The 26,349-nt window shown below is 41.3% G+C and overlaps 1 protein-coding gene across 3 annotated transcripts in view; it reads left to right on the top strand.

Annotated features, from left to right (window-relative positions):
- Positions 1-23,093, top strand: part of LOC134204195 (polyadenylate-binding protein-interacting protein 2) — a 32,603-nt gene extending 9,510 nt beyond the window's left edge. For 2 of the 3 annotated variants that reach the window (XM_062679027.1, XM_062679031.1), the window contains exons 2-3: positions 21,952-22,300; positions 22,364-23,093. In XM_062679027.1, coding sequence (XP_062535011.1) covers positions 21,984-22,300; positions 22,364-22,502 — 456 coding nt within the window. In that variant the 5' untranslated portion in view covers positions 21,952-21,983 and the 3' untranslated portion in view covers positions 22,503-23,093. The remainder of the gene's footprint in view (positions 1-21,951; positions 22,301-22,363) is intronic. The other variant, XM_062679035.1, reaches the window with a different exon arrangement.
- Positions 23,094-26,349: the final 3,256 nt, after the last annotated feature.

Below are 26,349 nucleotides of genomic sequence, written 5' to 3'. Positions count from 1 at the left end.
TGGCTAGTTCTCCACAGGTTTCATCCAGTCTCCAGACATATTCATCACTGGCCCATATTAAAAATTTTGTGAGATACTCAAGTGCCCCACTAAATCGCCTGACTTGAATCGTTTAAGTTTTTGTATATTCTCTTCCGCTTCTAACTGCACGAATTCATACAATGGAAGCAGATTTAGAATTGCAACTAACGATTTTGAAGGAGTGCTACGCATTGCTCCCGTTATAGCAATGGACACCAACCTTTGTAGTTTTGTCAGCATTTTCTGTTAAGTAGCCTTTTTTGTTTTTGGCCACCATACAATATGTCAGTTTTGGACGAATAATGGAAGTATAGATTCATTTAATCATTTTCAAGCCCCGTTTTCTTCCAAATGTTTTAGAGCATATCCAGAAGGCACTGGTTGTCTTTCCGAACGCACACTCAATATGAGCATTCCAGTTCAGTTTAGAATCTAGAATGACTCCCAAGTATTTGACCTGTTCACTAAGCTGAGTTTCTAGTCCTCCAAGGGTTAGAGCTTTTAGATTAAATTTCCTCTTCCTAGTGAATGGTACAATTACAATTTTTGACGGATTAATGCTAAGGCCTTCCTGAATACATCACGATTGGGTAAAATTTAGAGCCTATTGCATTCTTTCAGAAATGATACTGTCGTATTTCTCCCTCACTATGATGACAATATCGTCAGCAAAGCCTACAACCTCGAAACCTTTTTCTTCTAAGCTTCCTAGAAGATCGTCTACAACTAAGGACCACATTAGTGGTGAGAGGACCCCTCCTTGAGGGCAACCTTTTGTTGCCCATACTGTAAGAGACGAACTTCCCAGCTCTGAAGAGATTTTTTTTTTGCAAGCATGGTGTGAATCCATTTGATAATGTTCGTGTCAAAGTTTCTTTTCTTCATGGCACGATCCATTGACGAATAAGAAGCGTTATCGAAAGCTCCTTCAATGTCCAAGAAAGAACAAAGTGCTATTTCTTTTTTAAAGCGCTTTTTCCACTTTAGATACCACTGTATGAAGTGCCGTAATTGTTGACTTACCGGACTGGTAAGCAAACTGGAACTTAGACAATGGATGTTTAATCATGTAATTTGAGTTGATATAATCACTCAACACCTTTTCCATAGTTTTCAACAGAACTGATGGAAGACTAATGGGCTTGAATGATTTAGGATGCGTCTTATCTCGCTTTCCTACTTTTGGTATGAAAATAACTTTTACTTTCCTCCATGAAGATGGAATATAATTGAGTCTTAGGCTTGCCTTGAAAATCTCAATTAACGGCGGAATCAGCACTGATTCTCCGTTGAACCATTGCTGGAATTATTCCGTCCGGTCCGGTAGATTTATAAGGCTTAAAAGATCTCACTGCATTTTCTACCCTGGCTTTCGTAAAGATATCGTCAGCAAGGCTTGTGCAACATTTTTCGCATCAACAGACATTTTAGTTGTTCTTGCTGAACATCTTTGACTTTCAAACGAACCACTTGTTGTTGGGTCTACACACATAATCGATCCAGGAAAATGGGTTTTCATAATCAACTGTTTCACCAGAAGTTTGTGTGGAAAATCCATCCTTTTTTTCAGATTCCCTAGTTCAGAGCTTCCCAAACCTTTGGGTATGCGACCCACCTAGCAAAATTCTATATGTCTCGCGACCCACCTATGAAAAAATGCATTTTACCAAATAGTATTAAGCATTAATTGAATCAGAATGTCATCTGTTTCGGCTTCTTCCACATAAAAAATATTCACATGTACAAATGCAAGAAATAACGAACATGGTATTGTTTGTCAAAATGTTAAGGGACAGCTTTTTAGGCATGAATGTTTAAATAAAATAGCGTGGTGATGGTTTTTAAAATAAAATGCGGTTTGAACTTGAAATAATGTTCCCAAAAAATGATCAAAAGGTTCGGCATTCGAGCTGCAATTAATATTTGTTCAGCGCGACCCACCAACAATCCGCTCGCGACCCCCCTGGGGGTCGGGACCCACAGTTTGGGAAACCATGCCCTAGTTCATTAGTATGATCTTTTGCAAGTGCCCTCTGAAGTCTCGCGACTTCTGGAGTATTGCTAATATTTTCACACGTTTGAACCCAAGATCTTCTTTTGGACTTTCTTATTTCGTTATTGTACTCAGTAAGTGCACTCCTATACGGAGTCCAACTCGAGGTTCTTTTTGCTTTATTAAAAAGTTTACGAGAAGTCTTCCACAGTTTCTCCAATTTTGAGTTCCACCACGGAACGTCCCTGTTAAAGCACGACTGTTTCGTAGGACAACTGTTGTAGAAAGCATTTAAAATCTTATCATTTACCTTTTGGGAAAAATATTCCAGTTCTTGAACTAAATCAATTCTTCCCCCTTTTGTAAATGGGTCTGAATTTAAATATTGCTCATATTGTTTCCAGTTCGTTTTTCTAGCGTTTCTAAATGAAGTTGATGATCGTTTAACCCCAACTCCATTCAAACACAATATATCTATGATCTGACAATGATGTTTCCTTGGAGACATGCCAGTTTGCAATTCTTTCATAAATCGCACCGTTGCACAGTGTCACAGTGTCAATAAACATTCGCTGCCTGATACGGATCTAACTTTCAGTAGCTCTCCGCTAGTCTCATCAACCCGGTCGATCGATCGCGACACGGATGATCTCTTGATTTACTACCAAAACGTAGGGGGTATCAACTCAGAAGTAGATAGAAACTCTCGAGCCAAGTGTTTGGTACTGAATACGAAGCGTATCGGTGTGACCGAAATCCTGACAATAATAGTAGAAAATCTACTGGTGGCGTTGTCATCAATGCAGTACGGCGTGCTTTGAAGGCAAGGTTAATTGGAAATGCCACGTGGCAATGTTTGGAGCCAATCCATCCAATTGAAGAAGAGCGCCATTTTCCTTTGTGCCGTGTACATACCTCCAGATCTAACGCGTAACGTTGACTACTTAGACGATGCCCACCAGTGCGTAAATAAAGCCAAACTAGCAACCTCTATCATGACGCGAACGCGCACCGGTCGTTGGTAAACGGGTTTGGGAAATGTAAACGCAACCTTCGGTGAATAGCGAGTTGGCAAATTTGGCGACCCGCTCCAACCGTTGCCAAACCATCACACGGAAATATAAAGTAACCCATAAATAAAAAATCTGCCGTCTGCTGAAAAATTGTTCGGGTATTAATCATCAAAACCATTGTGATGGAGGTCAGTTTAGTTTGGATTTCAACTGATTGGCGGCGCTAGCGCATATGAAATACCTGATAGGTTAGATATCTCGAAATCTGGAATTTTTAGAATATTGGCGTCTTCTACAAAGTTGTTCGGGTGGTCAAAACCATCATGACGAAAACAAGTTTAATTTGAAATACAATACAATAATTTGAAATAACCTAAAAGGTTAGATATTTCGATAGTTGAAATCTTAAGAATATTGCCGTCTTCTACAAAATTGTTCGGATGATTAAAACCATCATGACGAAAGCAAGTTTAGTTAATAATACAACCGCTTGGCGGCGCTAGTGTATTGGAAATAACCTGATAGGTCAGGTATCTCAAAATATGTAATTTTTAGAATATTGCCGCCTTCTACAAAGTTGTTCGGGTGGTCAAAACCATTATGACCAACGCAGGTTTAGATTAAGATATAACCGCTTGGTGTATAAGAAATAACCTGCTAGGTTAGATATTTCGAAAACTGAATTTTTTTGAATATTGCCGTATTCCACAAAGTTGTTCGGATGGTGAAAACCGTCATGATGCTAGCAAGTTTAGTTTTAAACACAATCGCTTAGCGGCGCTAGTGTATAAAAAATAAACTGATAGGTTAAATATCTCAAAATCTGGAATTTTCAGAATATTGCCGTATTCTACAAAGTAACTTGCCATAAGACGAGTTCGTACAATTCCATTTAATTCCACCACTTGGTTGTACCTTTGACAGATACTACAGTAAGACCATCTTCAGTGTCTCGTACTTGACTCGAATCGACTCAACTCGAGCGCCAACGAGTATTGCGGTTTCAAACTAAACTTCTGGTTTTGACTCCCCTTTTAAATCTTACATAATAACCAACCTAACAGATAATTCGGATAACTTTGTAGAAGATGGCCACTTTCTAACTCTAACGGATTTAGAAATATTTAACCTAACATGTTATTTCTCATATACTAGCGCCGCTATGCGTATGAATTCCAAACTAAACTAGTCTCCATCATAAATGTTATGGTTACACGAACAACGTTGTAGAAGACAAAATCTTTCTAAGTCTTATAGATCTCGAGATATCCACCTCACTAAATTATTGCATATAAGCTAGCGCCACCTAGCAGATGTGTGTCTAGCTAATCTGATAATCACAAAATGTATTACGCACATATTTATATTACAAAGAAAAGTTGGAGCGCGTTCTGAAATATCTGAAAATAAATAATAATAATAATTTTTTCCTGATTTTATTTATTTCCGTGTTTGCCTCAATAGCAACCGGATATTCACCACCGGTGCGAAGCATGATTGCACTTCAACAACCTTGATAGAAACAACCGGTGCGAGAACAAGTGCATAAATAAAATATGAACGCATTTTGTTCCTATACTAGACACTCATTTGGATACACATTGGTGGGGATCATCTTAGATGCCCACTGTCGTTCCGTCTTCACCGTAGTCGAGGGTATGGCAGCAGCGGCGGATGAGCTTCCTGTCATCGGTAACTTTAATTTTTCCGGTGTTTCGTGGAGACCGTCTCACAATGGTTTCCTCTATCCCGATGGAGAAAGGTCAGTATTTCACTCGGGTGCTTTGAATCTTCTCGATGACTACAGCACGGCGATGCTATCTCAAATCAATCATGTAGCGAATGAGAATCAACGTTGCTTGGACTTGGATTGTTTTGTGAGCAAGCAAGATGTCGACCAGTTCATCGCCGCAGCTCCAGCTGCCATGGTCAAGCTCGTCCCTCATCACTCTCCTTTAGTTGTCTGAATTCCTGTGAGCCTGGCCAACGAGTTCGATGTATTTTCCATGTAATACAACTTTCAGAAGGCCGACCATCAAAGCATTGTCGACGTACTATTTGGTATACGTTGGGACGCTATACTTGCCGATAATGTCGAAAATTCTGCGTTGACTTTCTCGCATATCTTCCCAAAAAACTACACAAGAATAGCTCTCATCCGTCCTGGTACCCTCGGGAATTAAAAGGACTTGAAACTGCCAAGAGAGCTGCCTTAAGGAAATACACTAAATACCGCACGTTTTCTTTGAAGGATCACTACGTCAGACTCAACAACGCCTTTAAACGGATCAGTCGTATATGCTATTCCCGATTTCAAAGTAAGATCCAAACCAATCTCAAAACGCATCCTAAACTGTTTTGGAATCATGTCAACAAACAACGCGGGGAATCTAACCTCCCTTCCTCTATGGCATTTCAGAGCGAAACTGTATCATCACTGCAAGAGATCTGTAGACTGTTTTCGCTAAAGTTTGCTGATGTTTTTACCGATGAACAGCTTACCGACAACGAAGTACATCACGCAGCAGACAATGTTCCACTATATGGCCATGTACTAGGTGCTATCGACATCAGCGAAGAGATGATTTCCTCTGGAGCATCAAAACTAAGGTCATCGATCAAACATGGTCTCGATGGTGTTCCGTCCATTTTCCTGAAAAGACGCATTTCCAGTTTGCAATATCTGTTGTTTCGGCTTTCCTTATCCAGTGGGATTTTTCCTTCATGTTGGATGATTTCACAAATGTTTCCTGTGCACAAGAAAGGGAAAAAACGTGACGTAGACAATTATCGAGGAATAACATCGCTGAGTGCAATATCAAAACCGTTCGAACTCGTTGTGATGAAACCTCTGCTTTACCACAGAAAGCAGTATCTTTCTGAAACTCAGCATGGATTCATAGCAGGTCGCTCCACTACCACTAATTTATTGTGCTTTAGATCTTTCATCGCGAATAGCATGACGAAAAGAGCTCAAACAGATGTCATCTACACAGATCTGTCAGATGTTTTTATAAGTTAAACCACTGCATCGCTATCGCCAAATTAGACAAGTTAGGAGTGAATGGCACTCTATTGGAATGGTTCCGATCATATTTATCCGGCCGCCAACTAACGGTTGCTATCGGCGACTGCACATCTGATTCCTTCGTGGCTACATCGGGAATACCCCAAGGAAGTCATTTGGGTCCGTTAGTTTTCCTACTATATTTCAATGACGTGAATTTTGTACTCGAAGCTCCCCTTCTATCGTATGCTGATGACCTGAAATTGTTGCAAATCCATCGACGATTGCTATTTCCTTCAACGTCAGTTAGAATCCTTTGCCAATTGGTGCAACATCAACCGTATGACAGTCAATCTGGCAACATGCTCGATTATCACTTTTTCTCAATCAAAAATCCCGTTAGATTCGACTACATACATGCTTTTGAATACCAGCATAGAACGTCTGAGTCATGTCAAAGACTTGGGCGTAATTTTGGATTCCCAGCTGACGTACAAAATGCATATTTCATACGTTGCAGGTAAGGCTTCCAAAACCCTGGGCTTTATCTTTCGGATGGCTAAATAATTTTCTGACATTTACTGTCTGAAGTCTTTGTATCGCTCACTGGTGCGGTGGATACTGGAGTATTGCTCCGCCGTTTGGAATCCCAATCATACGAACGGTGCAGAACGAATTGAGTCCGTTCAACGACGCTTCCTACCTTTTGCACTGCGTAGACTACCGTGGAGAGATCCATTACGCCTGCCAAGTTATGAAAGCCGCTGTCGGTTTATCGATCTGGAGTTGCTAAGAGAACGCCGTAACACCGCTCGGGCTGCACTTGTTGCAGACGTTTTGCAAGGCCGAATAGATTGTAGTGGAATTTTGAAACAGATTAATAAATGTACAGCCGAGAGAACTTCGAAATAACGCTATGTTAAGAATGCCATTTCGTCGGACTAACTACAGTATGGACGGTAGTATTGAAGGATTACAGCGTATATTCAACAGGATTTCTTTCTACAATATTCGACTTTAACCTGCCTCGTCAGACGCTGCGACGACATCGCAATAGATAGCTGTTTTAGTGTTTGTGTCCATTTTTTAAGTTTTGACGATATGTATGCTTATATTTTCTTACCATCATTAGGACATAAGTAGTCTGTTGATGTAGACCTTGAATAAATAAATAAATAAAAACGTCAACAAAACCAAATCGTTGGATGTAAACACGGTGACTCCTTCCAGTTTCACAGTAGCCGGGCAACCAGTGGAGAATGTTGAAAGCTTCCAATATCTTGGTAGCCAAATGGCGTCAGACGGCGGTATCATGATCGACATAGGCGCACGGATCAAGAAAGCAAGGGCTGCCTTTGCGAGTTTAAGAAATATCTGGAAAAACAGGCAGATAAGTGAACGCACCAAAATACGAGTTTTCAACTCTAACTTGAAATCTGTGCTGTCATACGCTAGCGAAACATGGTGTGTATCAGTGGAGAACCCTCAACGGTTGCAGGTGTTCATAAACAGATGCTTGCGGTATGTGATTCGGGCCTGGTGGCCTCACAACTGATGGATCTCAAACAACGAGATCCATCGTCGTTGTCACCAGAGACCGATAGCAACGGAAATTCGGGATCGGAAGTGGGGCTGCTCCACATAGGGGCGGAAACGAAATCTGTAAACAAGCATTAGACTGGAACCCAGCGGGACATCACACAAAGACTGATATTAAACGAGCAGAAAAAAAAAACAAAACAAGCCACGGTGGCTTTATTGCTAAGCAGAGTTCATAAGTTCAACGGTTACTCAAGAAGCTGTCTGGAGAAAAAGATTTCTGCATGAACTGTACGACATCGATGATTCATTGGCCATGAAGTGTGACAACAAAAGCTCGTTCTGTCCAGCCAAGAAGTAGATGGGTTATTCGGCGAGAACGAAGTACATCGAAGTCAGACACCATTTTGTTCGTGAACAAGTTGAGATGAAGGTGATCAAGCTTGGTCTTCTTCTTCTTCTTCTTATTGGCATTACATCCTCACACTGGGACAGAGCCACCTCGCAGCTTAGTGTTCATTTAGCACTTCCACAGTTATTAACTCCGAGGTTAAGCCAGGTTACTATTTTTGCATTCGTATATCATGAGGCTAACACGATGATACTTTTTATGCCCAGGGAAGTCGAGACAATTTCCAATCCGAAAGTTGCCTAGACCGGCACCGGGAATCGAACCCAGCCACCCTCAGCATGGTCTTGTTTTGTAGCCGCTCGTCTTACCGCACGCAGCTTGGTCATGTGTCTTAAATAGAGGTACATAATTACCTCTATTGTGTCTTCCAATCTGGTGTAATACAAATATCCACTACAACATGGGAAATATTAGCTTAGTAACCAGTGCATTTTTACACAGTCAAATAAATTCATTTGTTGCTATTCTCTGTACCTGTTCAGACGCTTTTACTTCTATCAGGGCTTCTACGATTAGTGGATCTTCCATAGATTCTGCGGTTGATGCTGCACCTGCACGTCATCAAGTGTACCAATCAAATGGAGATTCGTAACTTAGTAGGGAAATCACCTGTCTAGCGTACTGGTTTCGTGGGATCAAAACCCACCGAAGGGGTTGTTACCCTCCAAAACCTTTTCCGAACTAAACTGCCGTTCTACGCATTATTGTCCCATGTTACCTTTGATAAAAAAACCAAACTCAAGTCAAATTGTCCCACTGATTTCAGAATCGATTGGATCTTAAAATTTAACAAATATTTTTGGGATATTATAAGCGTAGGCAACACTTTTACAGGACATAAACCGAATCACTATTTATTAAACCGGTTTTTATTCTTTATTATCATCAAACAACAACTTAATTTTTTCAGTGGTACAAATTGACTCGAGTTTGAGATTTTTCATCAAAGATAACATGGGACAATTATGCGTAGAACGGCAGTAAATCTATCACATGTTGTGCATATGCATAATCAAGTTTCAGACATAGTAATTAATTAATTAATTGTTTTTTCGTCTTCGATTGGATCGTACAGACTCCCAGCATATAGGCAATTAACTTTGAATGTACCAAATGGAGATGACTGGTCACTCCTGACAGAATCCAAGTTTCAAAGTACTCGCGTTTTCGGGGGCACACCACTCGATACGGAAGCAACGCACAACTGTCATTTTTATTTTTTCACGCATGCTGCGACGCAGCAAAGCTGAATCAACAAAAATGACAGTTGTCCGCCGCCTCTGTATCGAGTGGTGTGCCCCCGAAAACGCGAGCACTTTAAAACTTGGATTCTGTCAGGAGTCGTACACTAATTACATAAGCACTTATGGGTGGAGGGGGGTCTGCCATTTTCTTACGCTCCATATAAATAAAAAATGATTTGTACGGGAAAAATCTTACATGGGGAAAGGGGGGTAGAAAAACCCAGAAAAATTGCATACGTAATTAGTGTACGGTTCCTTAAGTACTATAGACTATTTTGGCTGAAGCCTCCATAAATACATCAATAACGACCTATGTAAAAACTTCCAGAGGTGATATTTTTAGCCTAACCAACTTATCTTGTTATCTTTTATAATGAATTATTGGCAGTGGCTGATTTTCTACCCGCCGCTGGCACATCCAGGCGCTATAGTATATGCACAAAATAGCCAGCATGAGTTAACCGCCAGAAATTTGTATAACGAAAGACATCTAACGCGGGTTTTCTCAAAATTAGAAACGGATAGAAAGGATCTTTCATGAAAAACTATTTGGTACCGGTTATGAAGGATGGTGTCCGCTACTACGCCTACCAAATATTTTTTCGATTAAGGTGCCTAATTTTGAGAAATCGAACCTTAGATGCCTTTCGCCATACTGATTTCAGAAAGTTAACTCCTAGTGTGCCGCTGTAAGCACGCTCAAAGCAGGCGATTCATTACACAGGAAAGACCGCTAGATAGATTGACCAGTTTTTCTTTTTCTATATTACGCGAGCAGTGCATAGAATTTTTATGAAATTAATTTGCGAACTGCTGTAAAAAAGTGTAACGAAACACATTGAAAGGCTACCACTAACGAATAAAATGACCGATGTATGCACATTGCATTGTATTAAGCAAACGTCGTCGCCCGTCCCTGGGCTAAGTTCTTCTCAATCGGTCATTCCATTCGTCGCTGGCTGCCGTCTATACGGTGTGCGTTAGCTGGTGTTGTTTTGTGTGCAGCGTGTAAATATCGCTCAGCGTTTATCATAGCGAGGTGTCTCGTAATTAGCTATTTATGTTTATTTTTGGGTATCAAAAATGAAAAAGTGAAATGCACACATGTGACACACACCGACCAGTAGTACTGAACACATTTGTTTATAGCGCTTTCTGTTACCAGTTTATAAGTTCGTTTTTGCACCGTAGATGTTTTTTGCTTCTGTTTTACTTGATCCTTTCTTGTGGAAACTTTAACACTGGCATTGAGGCTTACAGCGGATATGAAAGTATAGCCTGATTCAATGTATTTATATCACACTACCTTATTCAACATTATGCTCTAGTGGTTCATTAGTGACAAAAAATCAAAACAATCCTTCAGGTATTCGCATTTTTGACGTAGGACTACGTCTGTGTTTTCTATATTGGGGTACACTTTACGATTGCGAAAATCTGGGACCGTCACGAAAATATGATAGACTTTAAACTTTAATATCTAAACCGTTTCTCGATGGATTTTCAATTTTTTTGGACCATTCGATCAAGGATGAGTCAACGCTTCTTTGTATTTATTTGAAAATACTGATTTTTAACTATTTATTATCGATAATTGATAAAAAGTTTAGAAATAGGTAAACTAACCAATCACGTACATGCATCACTAGCACAGACATCAAAAATCAATCACTTGCGGGTTTGGATCTAATCCTCAGTTTGAACAAGATTTTACGCATAGCAGACGCATCAAAGCGATCTTAGCGGAGAGAACACAGCATCACGTAGACGCTATTAACATTTTCAAAGAAAATCCATCGCATTGGTGGTGGTGCTCGATGTGTTGCTGCAGATCATTCAACCTCAACGAACCAGAATTTCATATGAAGAAAAGGTTGACCATAAAAATAGCACTGTGGCGATCCCGCACCGCCAGTGCCGATGCTGAAAATTTATTACAAATTGTGGTGTCAGTTAGTTGGAAAGGAACACTTGGAAAAGAGAATTGGTTCTTCTCAGGACCAACATTTTATAAAAAGAAAGAGTTAATTGCGAAAATAGACTGTTTCGGTGGCATCGGGTTTGGTGTGGTAGCTTGGTTACTGTTAGTGATCCCATCCATTAAAATTTTCTACATCATCTCCCTCCGACGCGCTATCAAATTCGCTATTTACGATTGAGTTTTGAACTTTGAAGAAAGTTTATTTCGGATCAACTTTCTTTTGTATAAAATCCATGAAGACGCCACTTTTGTGAAAACTATCTACCTACAGCAACTACCCATTAGTGAACGTCGCTTGGACAGACAGATGTCAAGAGATACCCAAGTAACCACCAAGCATTAATTGATGCAGGTAATTGCATTTTATTCATCAACTGTCAAGCAAAGATACACTAGTTCAGCATTACAAATGCAGCAATGCATTACTTATGATTTATTTCAACATGTCAAAGTAATGAAGCATTATTCCGGTCGTAAAAGGGCCTTTTTCCACTTTAAGTCAACTTTAATGGCTGTATTATTTGCAAGCATATATAGCTCCATGGTTACTTGGGTAATGTTTGGTAATATGAAGAAACATCGTCTTGAGTAAAATTTCTGTTGTCATTCCTCGCAACAATACGCATCTTAGATAAACAACATCTCATAACCAAATTCAGAATCTTTCAAGAAAGTTTTATTGGATTCTTAGAATTCATAATTCTCCGAACATTTTACATTTTACGAAAAGGAAGAGTTAATTGCGAAAATGGACTGTTTCGGTGGCATTGGGTTTGGCGTGGTAGCTTGGTTGCTGTTAGTGATCCCATTCATTAAAATTCACTTCATCATCTCCCTCCGACGCGCTATCAAATTCGCTATTTACGATTGATCTCATAACCAAATTCAGAATCTTGCGAGAAAATTTAATAGGATTCTTAGAATTTGTCATTCTCCGAACGGGTCCGTTGTCTGCGGAATCCCGATCGAAATGGCTCGCGCGCCGAAAAGCAGCTCTCTTATATCTAATGAAGTAATTCCATTAGCCCCGCCCCTTCATTAATCGTTATGAGTGCACATTATATTCACACCATATCAGTTCACAAAGGGGCGGGGCTAACGGGCTTAATTTATTAAATACAAGAAAGCTGCTGTTCGGCGCGCGCGAGCCATTTTGATCTGGATTCCACAGAGAGCGGTACGACGTTCGATGCAGCGGAGCGGACACAGCAGCACGAAGGAATGGGTGGCAGTGTGGCAATGCTGAAAAATTATTTCACCCTTTGGAGGCTTAGCAAAAAACCATCAAGTGGCGGTCGGACAGTTGCAAGGTGTCGACAAGCGATTGGATGCAGTTAGTTATTGGAATGGGAATTGGGAAAAGAAAATTGATTCTTCTCAGGACCAACATTTTATGAAAAGAAAGAGGTAATTGCGAAAATGGACTGTTTCGGTGGCATCGGCGTTTGGCGTGGAAGCTTGGTTTCTGTTAGTGATTGCATCCATTCAAATTTACGGGTTTAATTTATTGAATACAAGAAAGCTGCTTTCCAGCGCTCGACCCATTTTGATCTGGATTCCGCAAAAGGCGGTTTAACCATTTATAAGGCTATACATTATATTGCCACCAACAAATTATATGTTTTTCTGTGTATTAACAAGAGCTCTACTTATTATTTCCCATGTAGTGACTATATTTACTATCCAGATGAATTCGAGCCATAAAAATTGAAAAGTCAATTTGAGAACGGCTTTTTACGAACAGATCGTAAGTTTAGAGTGGAAGATGGATTACCAGTTATAATTCGTTGAAAAATGACGGCAAAGATATACTTTTTCCCATTGGTAATAATTATTTTGAATCTCATGTGCTAGATTATAGCGTGATTAGCGTGAAAAATACTTCGCCTTTCTTATATATTTGGGTTTTGGATTTTTGACAAAATTGCTTGGGAAAAGTGCAAAACAAAATGTTTTTCATTTGTGATACATTTTCCAACTAGGACTCTTCGCCAAAAATGTAACGTGCCTTGTTTTGATTTGTTTTACGTAAAATCTATTTTTTTTTAATCTCATTAATTTTTGCATTTTTCCCCGCTTGCAAGGCAGTGGCAAATAACATTCTCCGACATTGTCTGCAGAATTTCCATCAAAATGGCTCGCGTGCGCCGAAAACCAGCTTTCTTATATCTAATGAAGTCATTAAATTAGCCTGCCCTTCATTAATCGTTATGAGTGCACATTTTATTTGTACCCATATCATTCACAAAGGGGCGGGGCTAACGGGCATAATTTATTAAATACAAGAAAGCTGCTGTTCTGCGCGCGCGAGCCGTTTTGATCGGGATTCCACAAAGAGCGGTTTGACATTCGATGCAGCGGAGCGGACACAGCAGCATGAAGGCGTGGGTGTCAGTGGCTATGCGGAAAATTTATTCCAAATTTTGGAGGCTTAGCGAAAAATCATAAAGTGGCAGTCGGACAGTTTCACTGCAAGGTGCCTTCAAGCGTTTTGGATGCAATTAGTTATTGGAAAGTCGCATTGGGAAATGAAAAATGGTTCTTCTTAGGACCAACAGTTTATGGAAGAAAGAGTTAATTGGGAAAATGGATTGCTTCGGTGGCATCGGGTTTGGCGTGGTAGATTGGTTGCTGTTAGTGATTCCATCCATTCAAATTTACTGCATCTTCTCCCTTCGAGACGCTATCAAATTTGCTATTGACGATTGAGTTTTGTACTTTGAAGAAAGATTATTTCGGATAGTCGGATCAACCTTCTTTTGTATAAAATGTTGGCTTTTGTATAAAATCAATGAAGACGCCACCTCAGTGGAAACTATCTACAGCAACTACCTATTGGTGAACGTCGCTCGGACAGACAGATGCTAAGAGATAATGTTTTGTAATATGAAGAAGCTTCGTCTTGAGTAAAATTTCTGTTGTTATTCCTCGCAACAAAACGCATCTTAGATAAACAACATCTCATACCCAATTCAGAATCTTGCGAGAAAATTTCATAGGATTCTTAGAGCTTGCCATTCTCCAAACGGTACGTTGTCTGCGGAATCCCGATCAAAATTACTCGCACGCGTAGTAGTAGTAAAATCCTTCTTTATTTAAGCATTTTATTTAAACATCTTGTTTTGATTTGTTTTACGTAAAACCTAATTTTTTAAAATCTCTTATGATTTTTGCATTTTTCCCGCTTGCAAGGTGGTGGCAAATAAAATTCTCCGACATTGTCGGCGAAATTTCCATCAAAATGGCTCGCGCGCCGAAAACCAGCTTTCTTATATCTAATGAAGTAATTCCATTAGCCCCGTCCCTTCATTAATCGTTATGAGTGCACATTTTATTTACACCCATATCAGCACACAAGGGGGAGGGGCTAACGGGCTTAATCTATTGAATACAAGAAAGCTGCTGTCCGGCGCGCGCGAGCCATTTTGATTCGAGCGGTTTGACATTCGAGTAGCGGAACGGACACAGCAGCACGAAGGAGTGGGTGGCAGTGTGGCAATGCTGAAAATTTATTTCAAATTTTAGAGGCTGAGCGAAAAATCATCAAGTGGCGGTCGGACAGTTGCAACGCAAGGGTTCGACAAGCGATTAGATGCAGTTAGTCATTGGAAAGGCGCATTGGGAAAAGAAAATTGGTTCTTCTCAGGACCAGCATTTTATGGAAAGAAAGAGTTAATTGCGAAAATGGATTGTTTTGGGCGGCATCAGGTTTAGCGTGGTAGCTTGGTTGATGTTAGTGATTCCATGCAATTCATTTGAAATTGCATCATCTCCCTCCGTCGCGCTATCAAATTTGCTAGTTACGATTGAGTTTTGCACTTTAAAGAAAGTTCATATCGGATTGTCGGATCAACCTTCTTTTGTATGCATAAAGACCTTTCTGGAGGACACCATCCTCAAAAATGGCTGAAATAAAGGAGAAATAAGCAGAATCAGAAGTGGCGTGAAACCAAACGCAAATATATTTATTTGAAACGTTTGGTTTTCGCCCGCGATGTAAGCGTACGTGGCAAAGTAAGGATTGTGATGTCCCCGACTGAAAGCCAGTCGAGTGGCTTCAGCGGCCGATAATTCATGTTAATTCAACGGTTAGAGACGCAAAGTCCATCCAACTGGGAACAACTATTCAACTTCTTGATTCAGTTGGCCTCCGAGCAGTTTGCTCAATGTTAATAAAACGACACAAATGATTATGGCAAATACCATCAATTTTGAATAGCTACGTAGTCCTACGTCACCTTTGCGTACAACCCGATTGGGCTGCACCTTTGAGTTTTTTTTAAATAATCGGATTCTTCTTTTGGCTACTGTAGAATTATCGAATTTCATTTAGTTTTTTTTCTGATTTTCGCATTATCTGATCTAAAACAGTATTCACTGGAATTGTTTCCACCATCAATGAATTATTGGCAGTGGCTGATTTTCTACCCGCCGCTGGCACATCCAGGCGCTATAGTATATGCACAAAATAGCCAGCATGAGTTAACCGCCAGAAATTTGTATGGCGAAAGACATCTAACGCGGGTTTTCTCAAAATTAGAAACTTTTCATGAAAAACTATTTGGTACCGGTTATGAAGGATGGTGTCCGCTACTACGCCTACCAAATATTTTTTCGATTAAGGTGCTTAATTTTGAAAAATCGAACCTTAGATGCCTTTCGCCATACTGATTTCAGAAAGTTAACTCCTAGTGTGCCGCTGTAAGCACGCTCAAAGCAGGCGATTCATTGTCCTGAAGCAGCTTATGCTAAACTTATCAGTTATTGTTTAGGCCTAAATTTTATCAGAATCATTGGATATTTTCGCAGTTTTTTAGATATTGAATTGTCTTGGATTTAGATTCGAACACTTTCGCAGCACTTAACACTGATTACCACCATCGGATCGCGACACCTGTCCGGAAAACATGAGAGAAAGGTGCAAAATGTTGCTAGTATAAGATTCGATAAATACGGAGAATTGATTAAGGATCTTATCCGATTCAACGATGTTACTGTTCATTACTTGATACTTGATGGGCTACAGCTCCTCCTCGATGAGCCTACGCCGAATGGAGTATCCTTTTCTGCTGCACTCTATCCTAAGCCAATCGCTTCCAGTCGCCCTGGGCGTTCTCTTCAACTGCAAAAAGCCATCGTGTACGCGACCTTCCACGAAGCCTACTCCAGACCCTTATCGGTTTGAAGCCGCTTGATTTGCTTACCAGTTCTTGCAATTTGATGGTGCTTCACAAACACTATGGACGGAAGTGGGTTAAGGACACTCCTCACTGTGATAATAATGTCCTGTGTCGATGTGCTTTACTACAGGTGTATGGGCCCCTCAAGTAGTATTTGTTCAACGAATATTCTCTCTTTTGAGAGAGGGTTGGGTTGCCGAAGATGGCCTAAGGTGACCGAATGTGACGTCACATCTAGTATACTCCGCTGCGACGCAGCAAAGCTGAAATTATAAAAATGACAGTTGTGCGTTGCTTCCGTATCAAGTGATGTGCTCTCGAAAACGCGAGTACCTTGAAACTTGGATTCTGTGAGGAGTGTCCTTAAGCGCCAGGTCCGGAATACACAGGACATTGTTCATCGTCAAATTGCCTTCAACCTTCGCCGTAAGCTTCACTGTTCCGGTTGCCATCACCGGAAATTCTGAATTGTGTGCCACGTTGATATGCTGCAAAATGTCGATAAACTCTTTCCAACATAATTTTGAAGAAAATTAGTGAAATGATGCGTTTTAGCATGAAAAATTCAAGCGTGATGCATTCCTTTAGAATCGCATACGATTTAGATCACACGGGAGCGCTCGTTGATTGAGATTTATGAGTGATTACCAACACTGCTCGCAAATCTAAATTCTGCTTACCCGTTTTCTTCTCCTTTATGTCACAGTTTTCTCGCAGACACTTAGATTCGTAGTGTCCCAACTGTTTGCATTTCAAACAGTCCTTGAATGTGGACTTGTTTGATTGACAAAAAAACGCTTCGTGTCTAGAACTGGATTTGATTACACTGCTCATCTTCATTTTAGCATCTGCAGTTACCCGGGTCCCAGACGCCATCAGACCCTTCGTCACCCATTAGTACTTTTATGGTTTGTGGATATCATTTGGCTTACATACTCCTCTACGGAACTGCACTCTGCTATGCTGGTCAGTGTTCGCTGTGAGCAGATTCGTCGGGTTATTCCAGTTATCCTGAAAAGCGTTTTTTTTTTCAAATTCATTCACGCCACCTTTGCAATTGGAAACCCAGCAAATATGGGACAAATATGCGGTAATAGGCCGTTGAATCTATCCGTTTTCTCTTTTTTGGTAACTGTAGAATTTTCGGTAGGCTACCTTACCAGGGTTGCGCTGCCTACATCGCGTTGAAGGGGCTGCCTTCTCGATGCTGACACGATCCAGCATGGTGTGCACGATTTTGCATAGATTCATGGGGAACAGACGCTGTTGTGAGCCGCTCCTAACATGGATAACAGACGCCCGATCAGATTTGCACCTCCGAAGAGAAGCAAATCTCCTATTCCCTGTCAGCATCCCACCGGAGTTGGTAACCCGATCTTCCCTAAGGTTGCTCGTATCCCGGCCTGCGTCACGAGGATATAAGTTGCCAATTATAGGAGTAGCGTACAGGACTAGAGTGTGGCATTTACAGAGGCATCACCCTTCTGAACTGAACTGATTAACAGACTAAGACCGCTTAATGAGTCCTTCGTCGGCAAATACCAGGCAGGTTTTTGTGAGAGCCGATCATCGACGGATGTTTAGCCTGCGGATGATCCTTGATCATTCATTTCATTTATTTAGTCTACATCTATACAGATAACACTGAATCAACAATTTGACGCCACAATACACGGTTCGAGGCCGCATCTCTCCATCCTCGAATACGCCCCACGCTCGCCAAGTCGTTCTGCACCTGGTCTGCCCATCTCGCTCGCTGCGCTCCACGTCGTCTCGTACCTGCTGGATCGGAAGCGAACACCATCTTTGCAGGGTTGTTGTCCGGCATTCTTGCAACATGCCCTGCCCATCGTACCCTTCCGGCTTTAGCTACCTTCTGGATACTGGATTCGCCGTAGAGGTGGGCGAGCTCATGGTTCATTCTTCGCCGCCACACACCGTCTTCTTGTACACCGCCAAAGATGGTCCTAAGCACCCGTCTCTCGAATACTCCGAGTGCTTGCAAGTCCTCCTCGAGCATTGTCCATGTTTCATGTCCGTAGAGGACTACCGGTCTTATTAACGTCTTGTACATGACACATTTGGTGCGGTGGCGAATCTTTTTCGACCGCAGTTTCTTCTGGAGCCCGTAGTAGGCCCGACTTCCACAGATGATGCGCCTTCGTATTTCACGACTAACGTTGTTGTCAGCCGTTAGCAAGGATCCGAGGTAGACGAATTCCTCGACCACCTCGAAGGTATCCCCGTCTATCGTAACACTGCTTCCCAGGCGGGCCCTGTCGCGCTCGGTTCCGCCCACAAGCATGTACTTTGTCTTTGACGCATTCACCACCAGTCCAACTTTTGTTGCTTCACGTTTCAGGCGGGTGTACAGTTCTGCCACCTTTGCAAATGTTCGGCCGACAATGTCCATGTCATCCGCGAAGCAAATAAATTGACTGGATCTGTTGAAAATCGTACCCCGGCTGTTACACCCGGCTCTCCGCATGACACCTTCTAGCGCAATGTTGAACAACAGGCACGAAAGTCCATCACCTTGTCTTAGTCCCCGGCGCGATTCGAACGAACTGGAGTGTTCGCCCGAGATCTTCACACAGTTTTGCACACCATCCACCGTTGCTTTGATCAGTCTGGTAAGCTTTACAGGAAGCTGTTCTCGTCCATAATTTTCCATAGCTCTACGCGGTCTATACTGTCGTATGCCGCCTTGAAATCAACGAACAGATGGTGCGTTGGGACCTGGTATTCACGGCATTTTTGAAGGATTTGCCGTACAGTAAAGATCTGGTCCGTTGTCGAGCGGCCGTCAACGAAGCCGGCTTGATAACTTCCCACGAACTCGTTCACTAATGGTGACAGACGACGGAAGATGATCTGGGATATCACTTTGTAGGCGGCATTAAGGATGGTGATCGCTCGAAAGATCCTTGATACATTCCGGAAGTACTACTTGCAGACTCACCATCTGTTCATTGATTTCAAAGCAGCGTACGATTCAGTAAAAATAAATTAGCTGTGGCAGATAATGCCTGAACATGGTTTTCCGGCGAAACTGATTAGACTGATACGTGCAACGCTGAATGGCTCGAATTCAAGTATTCGGATTGCAAACGAAGTGTCAACCTCGTTTGTGACCTTAGACGGATTGAAGCAGGGTGATGCACTTTCGAATTTGTTCAACAGTGCACTCGAGGGCGCTATTAGGAGATCGTCATCGACCTCATTGGAATCGATCGCAGAGCAGTAGTGGAGGCTTTTTTCCCACTAAAGAGGGAGACGGCGAGGATAGGCCTAACCATCAACTCTACCAAGACCAAGTACATGTTAGCAGGTAGAGATAGAGGAAGACCTAGTGGTGTTGGTGAAGATGTAGGGCTTGACGGGGATGTGTTTGAAGTTGTTGAAGAATTTGTTTACATTAGAACGCTTATGACATGTGACAATGACGTTTCCCGTGAAGTGAAAAGACGTATTGCTGTTGGGAATTAGGCCTTTTAGGATTACGTAACCAGCTTTGGTCCCACAACATGCAAACGGAAACTCTATATAAAAATCTGATTCTACCAGTGGCCCTTTATGGGCATAAAGTATGGACGTTAAAAAAGGCGGACCGGAGGCTTTCGGGGTTTTCGAGCAAAAAGTGCTGCGTAAAATACTCGTAGGGAAACTAGAAAATGGCGTGTGACCCAGGCGCATGAATCATGAGCTGTATCAAGTATACAAAGAAGAAAATATGGTGAATCGTATAAAATACGGCAGTGGGCTGGTCACTTAGTGCGAATGTCGGAAGAAAGAATAGCGAAAACAATATTCAACAGAGAAAGCCACGAACACGCTGGCTGCACGCGGTGGAATCGGACCTGGGGACACTAAACGGCCACAGTGCAGGTGTTAACAGATGCCTGCGGAACGTGCCTGGTGGCCTCACAACTGGATTTTAAACAACGAGCCTCATCGTCGTTGTCACCGGACGCCGATAGCAACAGAAATCCGGAATCGGAAGTGGAGCTGAGTCGGCCACAGCTTACGTAGGGGCGAAAACGAAATCTGTAAACATGCATTAGACTGAAACCCAGTTGGAAATATCAGCAGCGGCAGACCCAGAAGCTCAAGGCGGCGAAGTCTCAATAAAGAAATAAAATAAGTCGACCGGAATCTAACCTGGCAACAGGTTAAAGTTTAGGTAGCCGGGTATCGCTCAAGATGGAGATCTTTCAAAGTTTCAAGTCAACCCTTTACACCATCGGAGGTTTACAGGACCCATAAGCTTCAGTTACTTCACAAACTATGCAGACTTACAAAATGTGCTTCTGTTTATATGTTGCTATGGGCAACGTGATTGGTCCTCATAGCAAATATTGTGCCTTGCAACTAAATTGTGATCAGGCTCTCAAAGATGTGGAAAATGTATTTATTTATTTATTACCAGACTAAGGCCGGAGTAGCCTGTGCAATACATAGAAGTCTTCTCCATTCAGCTCGGTCCATGGCTGCACGTCACCAACCACGCAGTCTGCGGAGGGTCTGCAAATATTCCTCCACCTGTTCGATCCACCTTGCCCGCTGTGCACCTCACCTTATTGTTCCCGTCGGATCGTTGTCGAGAACCATTTTCACGAAGTACTGTCCGACATTCTGGCTACGTGCTCGATTTTCGCAGAACGATGGATGGTTCCCCCAATAGCTGACTCGTGGAACTCGTGGTTCATTCGCATTCTCCATGTACCGTCTGCCATCTGCACTCCACCATAGATGGTACGCAGCACTTTCCTTTCGAAAACTCACAGTGCGCGTTGGTCCTCCACGAGCATCGTCCAGGTCTCGTGTCCGTAGAGAACTTCCGGTCTAATGAGCGTTTTGTAGATAGTCAGTTTGGTACGGCGACGAAAATGTATTCGCAGTGCAAATAGCACGTGCTATCAAAGCATTGATAGCCACAATCCACCACGTGGCGGCCTATCTGGCGATTGGCGACTATCTGGCGATTGTAAATGAGCGGAGGAGTAGATTTTTTTTATGAGAGGTTTTCGCATTCTCCAATAATACTACAAGCAACTGATATTACCAAGGTATTACCAATTCATTATTAGTATTCTTACACATATTGGTTATTTGACACAGTTTAACGTAGTTTCCTTTGAGACGATTTAGTTGAAACACGATCTATCTGAGTCAATACGATAAGGGGTCAAGTTTCTTTTATTATTTTAGCCAATAGAAATCTATCCTAAGAATCTTACAATATGCAGTACGTTTGAATTATCATGGTAGTACAAGGAAGGTACATGCACAACCCATCATTTTGAAGGATTCGGCATCGATAGTCTACGACGATAGTGTAGCCGTTAGAGGTGAAGATGATCATAAACTAAATTAAGAGTAAAAAATCTCTACGCTCTATGCCCACTATATTGACCCTGATGAAAATGGGTAAAAGGGTTGGTTTTCAACCTCACTTGTATATTGGGAGATTAGAAGAAAACTGGACCAACTTCTACCGTCTAGCAGTGAATAGCCAATGTATTAAATTACTAAGCCCTATAATGTAATTATTTTTGCAGTCACCAAATCCGTGCAGAGAGGTGCCAAAAAGATGAAAATGCCCGACCACAACATCGGATGCAGTAGCTCCAACAACGGTTACAGTGGTAACTACAGCGATAGCTACGACTCCGACCCGGACGGTTACATAACACCGCCGAATGAGGACAACTCTAATGGCGGTGGTCCCAACTTGGACGAGGACTTTTCCGAATACTTGTGGATGGAGAACGAGGAGGAATTCGACAAAGAGGAGATGCAGCGACTGGAAGAGGAAGCCCTCATGGAGCAGTGTATCGAGGCAATGCTGCAGGATGAGCTGGACGCCGCCCAAGACGCCGACAGTGACCCTACGCTCGAATGTGAAAGGTATGTAAGATGCAAATAGAACACCTAGAATGATTAACGGTATGGATCTGTGTTTGTCCTCAGTAGTTCGAAAGATTTGTGCAATGCTCTGTCGAGTCTGCAGGTGCAGACCAAGGATCAGAAGGTCAGCGTTGAGCAGTCAACGTTGAACCCTTTGGCGGCAGAATTCGTGCCATACGTGCTATCGTCATCGCCAGTTTAAAACTGAAGCCGTTAGTGATGGTCGTAAACTTATATCTCTCTATCTTAACGATTCTTCTCTAGCGGTAGGCCAGCAAGCGTAAAGAATACTCAATAAGCAAACAAAAAAAAAACATTTGAATAATTCATACTCTCAGTCTTGCATCAGTCATCGTTGTTATACGTATAGAAACTTTGTTGCATTTACTTTTCTGTGAAAAGTAAAGTTGAGTATTGTTGCGGGCGGGACTAACGAATCGCGAAGATCTTCTTAGATGACCGTGGACTCCAGCTGACATTCGACAACAGGCAATCGAGAATTAAGAGGTTAGAATATAAAGTTTAATCGTAGACACATCTAAATACTGATAAAAGGCAAATGACGTACAAAGCCAATGTTTTTAGTAATCTTGATCTCAACGGTGCATCGCCGACCGAGCGGCAAAATTGAGAGCAAGATATTACCAAGCAAGCAACAAAAAAAAAATCAAACGTCGTTATTCAGGTACATATTGCTACTTTAGGTATTGCCGAATAACAGAGAAATTCAAATTGTTCAATAGCGATTCAAAAAATAAATAAAACGGTGGCATTGTTTGCAATCAGCATAATATTTGGCACATCTTCTACGAACATTTTATATTAGATTACAACGAAACGGTCTGGTCATTATATGCGAATAACTTTTTAGTGTGATCTTGAATATTCTGCAGTACTTCAGTATTTCAGTGTTACAGTTTTGTTTTTTCTTGCAATAATTGTTTCTAATTTATAAGTAAGATTATAATCACGCAACCATATCGCCACGGATCTAAATTTTTTTTTACTAAATCATCTGCTTCTAGACTAATCAAACATGCAGTGAATTTATTGCAAGTAGAAGAATATAGTTCCTTAATTTGAAGATTGTGCTATATTTGCCATTATTAAGCAGCTACGGTGTGGTTTTGCCACGATACTGTTCAAACTAACCAACAATAAATGTCTTTCTAACATTTCGAATATCTGACCAATAATACAGCAGACTGCATTGGACAGCCGTCATATTGCCAATACGAATTGCGATCAGAACTCGGTTCTGATTATATTTGATCAGTAAGTCTCAATTGGGAACTAAGTAAGTCTGACAAGAGAGAAATCGCTCAGTATCCAAGAAAACCTAAAGAGTAGCTGCATGAATAAACCGTACAAAAAAAAAACATTCAAACAAAACATTTAAAAGCTGTTCGAAAACTGTTTCTATATTGTGTTGGTCAATTATTTTTTTCAAGATATTTTATTTTCTGAAATTTTAAAACAAAAACTCGCTTCTGCATACTCATTAGCAATGTCTAAGAGGATAGCACACTTTTGAACACTTTCGTTTTAAAATCAATTCAAATAGTTAGAGTTTTCCTAAACTACGAAAAGGAGAAGATTAGGTAAAAACAACTTGATCGAAACGAGTTAAGCGTCAATAACAATTAAACAAATGACGACAAGTCTGAAATCACTTGCGGATAGAAACGGATTGCAAATCCTGATTTAGGAAATAATGTTTCAACCTGTGATACTTTGCTTCTGATGGAACGAAAAGTTTGAAGAATCTTAAGTTTGATTTCACTTTTCATGTATTTTTTTGAAAATTACTTTATTTTAACGATTTGTTGCGCAAATTATTTTAAAAAATAGGCCTGAAACGAAATCAATCTCAAAACTTTTTTATTTTGTTCAGGAAAGCATGCAAAATTACATCAACATTTGTGCATTTACGATCAAAGAATTAACGCGAAGATCGAAGAACATGATTCAATATTTGACGACATGCATAAACCAATTTTAGTCCTTCCCGTTAGATTTGTTTTTTATTTATTTACCAAATAAGGCAGCAGCGAAAAAAAAAATCTATATTTAACTTTAAGCCACGTAAGTTCAAAAGTAAGTATCAACAGTGTGATAGTAAAAATAAAAACAAAAAAAAATATTAAAACTTTAGACAATGTTGTTATGTTATTATGAAAGAAAAATAAGATTCATTCAATGGTAAAACTTGTGTCGTTGAATTTGTTAAGGATCGGCTGATGCATTCAAAGGTTATAATGAAAATGTATTGTACGATATTTTGCGGTCTACCAGTTCGCGATTTGTTCTATTTGGCGTTATACTATTATGCGTTTTGCGCATCCACCACCAGAGCTAACATTAGGAAAATTTGCCGAACAGCGTACAAAAATATGTCCGAAGAGTCCTTCGTCGGCGAATACCAAGTAGGTTTTCGTGATGGCCGATCAACGACGGATCAAATGTTTACCCTGAGACAAATCCTTGATAAATTCCGGGAATACAACTTCCGGCTCCGAATCTCCAGGAAATCCAGGAAGGCCGGCCGGCTGAAAAACAACAAAGCTCCTGGAGTTGACCAACGCTGCACTGGGTGATTACCAAGGTTGGAAGGATGAGGTTCTGCCGCAGGAGTGGATGGAAGGTGTCGTGTGTCCCATCTACAAAAAGGGCGATAAGCTGGTTGAAGAATTCGTGTACTTGGGTCACTGGTGACCGCCGATAACAATACCAGCAGAGAAATTCGGAGACGCATCATGGTAGGAAATCGTACGTACTTTGGTCTCCGCAAAACGCTCCGATCGAATAGAGTTCGCCGTCGTACCAAACTGACTATCTACAAAACGCTCATTTGACCGGTAGTTCTCTACGGGCACGAGACCTGGACGATGCTCGTGGAGGACCAACGCGCACTGGGAGTTTTCGAAAGGAAAGTGCTGCGTACCATCTATGGTGGGGTGCATATGGCGGACGGTACGTGGAAGCGAATGAACCACGAGTTGCACCAGCTGTTGGGAGAACCATCCATCGCTCACAGCGCGAAAATCGGAAGATTGTGGTGGGCCGGGCACGTAGCCCGAATGTCTGACAGTAATCCGGTGAAATTGGTTCTCGACAGCGATCTGACGGGAACAAGAAGGCGAGGTGCACAGCGGGCAAGGTGGACCGATCATGTGGAGGACGATTTGCGGACCCTCCGCAGACTGCGTGGTTGACGACGTGCAGCCATAAACCGAGCTGAATGGAGAAGACTTTTGTGTACTGCACGGGAAGAAGTAACCCTGCCGACGAACAACCCATTTGAAATAGTCACACCAGCAAGAATGTTTACAGCTCGCTCCTGTGAAAATAAATAAGATAATATTGATATTCCTGGGGGAAAGAAACAAGAAATTAAAGAAAAAGGAAAAAAGAAAGATGAAAGATCGAAGAAGATAGATAGAAGACAGAAGGTAGAAGGAAGACAAAAGAAGGAAGACGGAAGAAAGAAAAAGTCAGAGAGAAGGAGAAAGAAAAAGAAGAAAAAATAAGGAAGATAGATATAAAGAAACGAAGGATGAAGGAAGAAGGATAAAAGTTCAATCCACCTAGCAGTGATTGTGCCTTTCTTGTGCATTATTCAAAAATCCAACTCGGAAAATTAGTTGAAATTCTCTTCGTAGAACATCGAATCGGGTTTTCATTTCTCGTCCAAACATTAGTTTAAAGGCGTCTCGTTCGTGGTGCAATATGGTGTAGCCCGATACATCTGAAGGTGTGCATTCATTACTGTTGAAATTAATTTACCACGATTGCAGTTTTCGAATAACATCTTCTTTACAGCATATTTGAAAGTCTTGACAGCATTTTCTGCAGCGCCATTTGAGCAAGGACTATACGGTGCTGACGTTAAATGACGAATTCCTTTTTCTTCGCAAAAAATCTTGAAATTCTTTCGCCGTAAAAGACCTTCCATTATCAGAAACCAGGGTATCACAATTACCAAATCTTGCAAAACAATCTTCCAGCTTCTCAAATGTTTCTTTAGTAGATAGTGAACTAACCAAGTA

This window comes from Armigeres subalbatus, chromosome 1 (assembly GCF_024139115.2).
Source record: "Armigeres subalbatus isolate Guangzhou_Male chromosome 1, GZ_Asu_2, whole genome shotgun sequence".
NCBI lineage: Eukaryota > Metazoa > Arthropoda > Insecta > Diptera > Culicidae > Armigeres > Armigeres subalbatus.
The sequence above is the reverse complement of the archived record's forward strand: the minus strand, read 5'-3'. Positions and strand labels throughout refer to the sequence as shown.